The sequence below is a fragment of the Penaeus vannamei genome, chromosome 33 (assembly GCF_042767895.1).
Source record: "Penaeus vannamei isolate JL-2024 chromosome 33, ASM4276789v1, whole genome shotgun sequence".
In the NCBI taxonomy this organism is placed as follows: Eukaryota; Metazoa; Arthropoda; class Malacostraca; order Decapoda; family Penaeidae; genus Penaeus; species Penaeus vannamei.
The window spans coordinates 3129711-3137210 of record NC_091581.1 but is presented as its reverse complement, the minus strand read 5'-3'; the positions used below and the strand labels follow the sequence as shown (position 1 = coordinate 3137210).

The following is a 7500-nucleotide window of genomic DNA, read 5'->3' as shown; positions in this document are numbered from 1 at the left end:
CTCTCTCTATATATATATATATATATATATATATATATATATACATATATATATATATGTAGAGAGAGAGAGCGTGTGTGTGTGTATATGTGTATGTATGCATGCTTATATATTTCTCTCCCTTTCTCCCTCTCTCTCTAAATTCCCCCTCTCTTTTGTAGTCCACAGAAAGAAAATAATTACAGCCCTCCACCATTGCAGAGGGAGAGGGCGAAAGGGGTATAGTGGGGGAGGGGTGGGGGTTGGGGGGGGGGAGTCGACGCGGGTAGCAGTGGTACATGTCCTGTTCATAAAAGAGTTAGTGTTCCTAAAGGGGCAAAGTCTCTTTACTACTGCTGGCCTTTGTGATTGGGAGCAGCCGCGGACCTACAGCACGAGGCTCAAGATGATGATGAATACGCCCTCCCCATGCGAGAGAAAAGCGTATGTGACAAAAAAAGAAGAAGGAAAAAAAGATACTCAGCCTTAGGCTTTTAGGCTGATGACATGAAGAAGGGGAGAATGAAGAGGAAAAGTGGAGGGGAGTGGGGACATCATCCTCGCTTGTGCGGTCGTGACGCTGCTCTCCTGCAGACCAATAAGTGAAATGAAGTCCTCGACATCAGTGACGAAATGTGAATCGTCGGGGACACCTGAAGCGCTGTGGGTGATGTGTAGAGGGAAGGGAAAGGGGGGGGGGTTAGAAAGCGGCGAAAAGGGGGTCTTGGTTCGCTTTATTTTTAGAAGTGAGTGAGAGATACTAGATGTTGATAAATACTAGATGGGAAGCTGCATGTATTTGTAAGGGGGTTTGTTTAATTCGATGTTAATTTTCCTGACGGCTCGTTATTTTGTATTCTGCAGGGTTTGTTTGTTTTTTTCTCAAAGAGTAAATAAGTAAACTCTTTCATATATAAGCAAAAAATATATATATTCAAGATATTTACAAATAAAGAAAATAAGTATGCGACATGGAAAACAGTCATAGGTATGGTTCAGTCCTTGCTTCCCATGCTACTTGTCCACCACTCATTTCTGAATTATGTCACGTTATTTTCCTCGAAATGAGTGGCTCTCTCGGGAAGGTTTCATTCTCTACTTAACCTTGTTCGAGTGGCGAAGAAAGCAATTAGAGATTTATGAGTCTTGGCTTCGTTTGAATTGAGGACTTACAAGACGAGATTTATGAGATACGTTGTTTCAAGCAGATGACTTCGAAGATTTAGGAATTAAAGGGAAATATTGTGTTGTGAGTGTGAGAGTGTTTGCGCGTGTGAGTGAGTTAGAGTGCGTGTGTTTCTGTGTGCGTGCGTGAGGAAGTGTGTGTGTGTGCATGTGTTTCTGTGTGCGTGCGTGAGGAAGTGTGTGTGTGTGTGTACGTGCGTATTTGAGGTAATATGTGTCTCTGTGTTTGTGTGCATGCATGAGTGAATATGTATGTGTGTGCATGCGTGCGTGAGTGTTTGTGCGTGTGCGAGCGGTGAAACACCACGACCACGCACGTTGCAGAAGCCCGGCTGTGCATGACGTAAGCTGTTGCTGCCGCTGCTTCCTCCTGCTGCATGGCTGACCTCACACTCCCAAGCTTTTATTGAGGAGCTTCAATAAAGAGCTTTACTAACACAGATCTACTAAAGAGAAAAATTAAACCACCCGGTTTTGGAATTTGCTTGATACTAGCAAACTTACCCTGTTGTCTGTTAATATTGTGTATTTGTTGAATTTATTGTGTGATATAAAAAAAAGAATGAAAAGAATATAACAAAATGGTTTATTTTCTACAAACGATGAGCCATAAGTACTAAGAAGAAACATAGAAAGAAGTGAAAGCTTCATGAATATGAAATATAAAAATAATGAAACCAGAAAAAAATACATATTTACGAAAAGAACTTCAGAGTCAGTCGCCCATTCAGCAAAAGTGATGTCATTTTGTGAGCAGTGCCCTCGGGGGTCGCTCATAGTGACATCAATGCTGCTTAGTCCTCTCTGGGTTATAATTGTCTTTATTGTTCGAGAGGTCCTGCCAAATTATATTTCTGTGAATTTGTTGTATCAGGAAATTCATTCGATGTTTACCTAAAAATTCCATGTGTCTGTATATGCGCATACACGCATACATATGCATATATTTATATGTAGGCCTATGTGTGTACGTGTGTGGTTAAATTTCAATTCGGAACCTTATATAATGATGCCACACAGAAACAAAAAAGGCAAAGGAAGACATAACCCAAAGATGCGGTGACGGCAGGCCCGTCCAATCTCCCCCTCCCCCTCCCTCATCTTCCCTCCCCGCCACGCCTTACACCCCCACCCCACCCCACCCTCCCCCGGCCCCGCGCAAGGCCCCTCCGCCCCGCACTAACCGCCTCCCGTTGTCCCCTTCGCCGCACAGGAGGCAGGTCGGCGACGAGGAGGACGAGCTCTCCGAGGTGGAACCCGACGCCGTTCCTCAGGAGGTGCGGGAGTGGCTGGCCTCGACCTTCACCCGACAGCTCTCCACCTCGCGCAGGAAGACGGACGAGAAGCCGAGGTTCAGGTAAGGATTCGGACGAGAAGCCGAGGTTCAGGTAAAGGATTCGGACGAGAAGCCGAGGTTCAGGTAAAGGATTCGGACGAGAAGCCGAGGTTCAGGTAAAGGATTCGGACGAGAAGCCGAGGTTCAGGTAAAGGATTCGGACGAGAAGCCGAGGTTCAGGTAAAGGGATTCGGACGAGAGGGAAAGGGCGTCCGTTCCGACGAGCTAATTTTGCCTTCGTGTTTCTGTTTACTTATTAGGTCGGATTTAGTCTTCCGGAAAGACTTAGCTGGAGGGCTATCGAGGTCTTACAGGAAAGCCTTCAGTGTTTTCTCCTTCTTCTTCTTCTCCTCTTCCTTTAGTTGGCGTTTCTTCCCTGAGGTGACTCGGGAAGCTTATATAGATGAACTCGAGAGGAAATCTCTCAGGTATCTACTTTAGAATCTTCAAAGGAGTCTTGTTAGGTCTTCAGGACATGTCTCCGAGAGAAGAGGCGCCGCCATTATTAGCACCATCAGTAGCGCTTCAAGGGTTGCCTTGGAATTTTGTTCCAGAGAATTTTAGAGTTCCGAGTGGTAGGTTTCCAAGAGTCCCGAGTGGTAGGTTTTCAAGAATCCCAAGTGGTAGGTTTTCTTTCAAGAGTCCCGAGTGGTAGGTTTCCAAGAGTCCCGAGTGGTAGGTTTTCAAGAATCCCAAGTGGTAGGTTTTCTTTCAAGAGTCCCGAGTGGTAGGTTTCCAAGAGTCCCGAGTGGTAGGTTTCCAAGAGTCCCGAGTGGTAGGTTTCCAAGAGTCCCGAGTGGTAGGTTTCCAAGAGTCCCGAGTGGTAGGTTTCCAAGAGTCCCGAGTGGTAGGTTTCCAAGAGTCCCGAGTGGTAGGTTTCCAAGAGTCCCGAGTGGTAGGTTTCCTTTCAAGAGTCTCGAGTGGTAGGTTTCCTTTCAAGAGTCTCGAGTGGTAGGTTTTCTTTGAAGAGTCCCGAGTGGTAGGTTTCCTTTCAAGAGTCCCGAGTGGTAGGTTTCCTTTCAAGAGTCTCGAGTGGTAGGTTTCCTTTCAAGAGTCCCGAGTGGTAGGTTTCCAGGAGTCCCGAGTGGTAGGTTTCCTTTCAAGAGTCCCGAGTGGTAGGTTTCCTTTCAAGAGTCCCGAGTGGTAGGTTTCCAGGAGTCCCGAGTGGTAGGTTTCCTTTCAAGAGTCCCGAGTGGTAGGTTTCCTTTCAAGAGTCCCGAGTGGTAGGTTTCCTTTCAAGAGTCCCGAGTGGTAGGTTTTCTGTCAAGAGTCCCGAGTGGTAGGTTTTCTTTCAAGAGTCCCGAGTGGTAGGTTTTCTTTCAGGAGTCCGGAGTGGTAGGTTTCCTTTCAAGAGTCCCGAGTGGTAGGTTTCCAGGAGTCCCGAGTGGTAGGTTTCCTTTCAAGAGTCCCGAGTGGTAGGTTTTCTTTCAAGAGTCCCGAGTGGTAGGTTTCCTTTCAAGAGTCTCGAGTGGTAGGTTTTCTTTCAAGAGTCCCGAGTGGTAGGTTTTCTTTTCAAGAGTCCCGAGTGGTAGGTTTCCTTTCAAGAGTCCCGAGTGGTAGGTTTCCTTTCAAGAGTCCCGAGTGGTAGGGTTTCTTTCAAGAGTCCCGAGTGGTAGGTTTCCTTTCAAGAGTCCCGAGTGGTAGGTTTCCTTTCAAGAGTCCCGAGTGGTAGGTTTTCTTTCAAGAGTCCCGAGGGGTAGGTTTTCTTTCAAGAGTCCCGAGGGGTAGGTTTTCTTTTCAAGAGTCCCGAGTGGTAGGTTTTCTTTTCAAGAGTCCCGAGTGGTAGGTTTTCTTTCAAGAGTCCCGAGTGGTAGGTTTTCTTTCAAGAGTCCCGAGTGGTAGGTTTCCTTTCAAGAGTCCCGAGTGGTGGGTTTTCTTTCAAGAGTCCCGAGTGGTAGGTTTTCTTTCAAGAGTCCCGAGTGGTGGGTTTTCTTTCAAGAGTCCCGAGTGGTAGGTTTTCTTTCAAGAGTCCCGAGTGGTAGGTTTTCTTTCAAGAGTCCCGAGTGGTAGGTTTTCTTTCAAGAGTCCCGAGTGGTAGGTTTTCTTTCAAGAGTCCCGAGTGGTGGGTTTTCTTTCAAGAGTCCCGAGTGGTGGGTTTTCTTTCAAGAGTCCCGAGTGGTAGGTTTTCTTTCAAGAGTCCCGAGTGGTAGGTTTTCTTTCAAGAGTCCCGAGTGGTAGGTTTCCTTTCAAGAGTCCCGAGTGGTAGGTTTCCTTTCAAGAGTCCCGAGTGGTAGGTTTTCTTTCAAGAGTCCCGAGTGGTAGGTTTTCTTTGAAGAGTCCCGAGTGGTAGGTTTCCTTTCAAGACTCCCGAGTGGTAGGTTTTCAGGAGTCCCGAGTGGTAGGTTTCCAAGAGTCCCGAGTGGTAGGTTTCCAAGAGTCCCGAGTGGTAGGTTTCCAAGAGTCCCGAGTGGTAGGTTTTCTTTCAAGAGTCCCGAGTGGTAGGTTTTCTTTCAAGAGTCCCGAGTGGTAGGTTTCCTTTCAAGAGTCCCGAGTGGTAGGTTTTCTTTTCAAGAGTCCCGAGTGGTAGGTTTCCTTTCAAGAGTCCCGAGTGGTAGGTTTTCTTTTCAAGAGTCCCGAGTGGTAGGTTTCCTTTCAAGAGTCCCGAGTGGTAGGTTTTCTTTTCAAGAGTCCCGAGTGGTAGGTTTCCTTTCAAGAGTCCCGAGTGGTAGGTTTTCTTTCAAGAGTCCCGAGTGGTAGGTTTCCTTTCAAGAGTCCCGAGTGGTAGGTTTTCTTTCAAGAGTCCCGAGTGGTAGGTTTCCTTTCAAGAGTCCCGAGTGGTAGGTTTTCTTTCAAGAGTCCCGAGTGGTAGGTTTCCTTTCAAGAGTCCCGAGTGGTAGGTTTCCAAGAGTCCCGAGTGGTAGGTTTTCTTTCAAGAGTCCCGAGTGGTAGGTTTTCTTTCAAGAGTCCCGAGTGGTAGGTTTTCTTTCAAGAGTCCCGAGGGGTAGGTTTTCTTTCAAGAGTCCCGAGTGGTAGGTTTTCTTTCAAGAGTCCCGAGTGGTAGGTTTTCTTTCAAGAGTCCCGAGGGGTAGGTTTTCTTTCAAGAGTCCCGAGTGGTAGGTTTTCTTTCAAGAGTCCCGAGTGGTAGGTTTTCTTTCAAGAGTCCCGAGTGGTAGGTTTCCTTTCAAGAGTCCCGAGTGGTAGGTTTTCTTTCAAGAGTCCCGAGTGGTAGGTTTTCTTTCAAGAGTCCCGAGTGGTAGGTTTCCTTTCAAGAGTCCCGAGTGGTAGGTTTTCTTTCAAGAGTCCCGAGGGGTAGGTTTCCTTTCAAGAGTCCCGAGTGGTAGGTTTCCTTTCAAGAGTCCCGAGTGGTAGGTTTTCTTTCAAGAGTCCCGAGTGGTAGGTTTTCTTTCAAGAGTCCCGAGTGGTAGGTTTTCTTTCAAGAGTCCCGAGGGGTAGGTTTCCTTTCAAGAGTCCCGAGTGGTAGGTTTTCTTTCAAGAGTCCCGAGTGGTAGGTTTCCTTTCAAGAGTCCCGAGTGGTAGGTTTTCTTTCAAGAGTCCCGAGTGGTAGGTTTTCTTTTCAAGAGTCCCGAGTGGTAGGTTTCCTTTCAAGAGTCCCGAGTGGTAGGTTTCCTTTCAAGAGTCCCGAGTGGTAGGTTTCCTTTCAAGAGTCCCGAGTGGTAGGTTTCCTTTCAAGAGTCCCGAGTGGTAGGTTTCCTTTTCAAGAGTCCCGAGTGGTAGGTTTCCTTTTCAAGAGTCCCGAGTGGTAGGTTTTCTTTCAAGAGTCCCGAGTGGTAGGTTTTCTTTCAAGAGTCCCAAGTGGTAGGTTTCCTTTCAAGAGTCCCGAGTGGTAGGTTTTCTTTTCAAGAGTCCCGAGTGGTAGGTTTTCTTTCAAGAGTCCCAAGTGGTAGGTTTCCTTTCAAGAGTCCCGAGTGGTAGGTTTTCAGGAGTCCCGAGTGGTAGGTTTTCTTTCAAGAATCCCGAGTGGTAGGTTTTCAGGAGTCCCGAGGGGTAGGTTTCCAAGAGTCCCGAGGGGTAGGTTTCCAAGAGTCCCGAGTGGTAGGTTTCCAAGAGTCTTCGCTTTCAAGAGCTGGAGGTTTAGGCCATCCTTGGAATAGGATCAGGTGTAAGTGCAATAGTGTTTATTGGCTATTCATTTTAACTTCGGTCGAAAAAAAAGGCAGATGTTCTTTAATATTCACTGTTCGCCCTCGTGAACCTCGATGGAATAGGGTAAATGTGTATGCTTTTTTTTTTTTGTTTGTTTTTTTTTTTTTTGTTTTTTTTTTTACTGTCTAGTTTTGTAAATTCAGTTAACTTATAAGGACAGAAATAAATCCCATCTTGTTTATTGTTTAGTCATGCGGATTTAGGTGGTATTAGTGCATAAGTAGGTCTTGTTTATACGAACTTAGGTGGTATTAGTGCACAAGTAGGTCTTGTTTATGCGAACTTAGGTGGTATTAGTGCATAAGTAGGTCTTGTTTATGCGAACTTAGGTGGTATTAGTGCATAAGTAGGTCTTGTTTATGAGAACTAAGGTGGTATTAGTGCATAAGTAGGTCTTGTTTATGAGAACTAAGGTGGTATTAGTGCATAAGTAGGTCTTGTTTATGCGAACTTAGGTGGTATTAGTGCATAAGTAGGTCTTGTTTATGAGAACTAAGGTGGTATTTGTGCATAAGTAGGTCTTGTTTATGCGAACTTAGGTGGTATTAGTGCATAAGTAGGTCTTGTTTATGAGAACTAAGGTGGTATTAGTGCATAAGTAGGTCTTGTTTATGCGAACTTAGGTGGTATTAGTGCATAAGTAGGTCTTGTTTATGAGAACTAAGGTGGTATTAGTGCATAAGTAGGTCTTGTTTATGCGAACTTAGGTGGTATTAGTGCATAAGTAGGTCTTGTTTATGCGAACTTAGGTGGTATTAGTGCATAAGTAGGTCTTGTTTATGCGAACTTAGGTGGTATTAGTGCATAAGTAGGTCTTGTTTATGCGAACTTAGGTGGTATTAGTGCATAAGTAGGTCTTGTTTATGCGAACTTAGGTGGTATTAGTGCATAAGTAG

General features: G+C 45.7%; 1 protein-coding gene across 1 annotated transcript in view; it reads left to right on the top strand.

Annotated features, from left to right (window-relative positions):
• Nucleotides 1-7500, top strand: part of Pde1c (Phosphodiesterase 1c) — a gene marked incomplete in the record, with an annotated part of 28743 nt that overhangs the window by 1719 nt on the left and 19524 nt on the right. Inside the window, 1 exon segment of the mRNA XM_070145121.1 lies at nucleotides 2378-2521. Within this exon segment, the coding sequence (XP_070001222.1) occupies nucleotides 2378-2521 (144 nt within the window).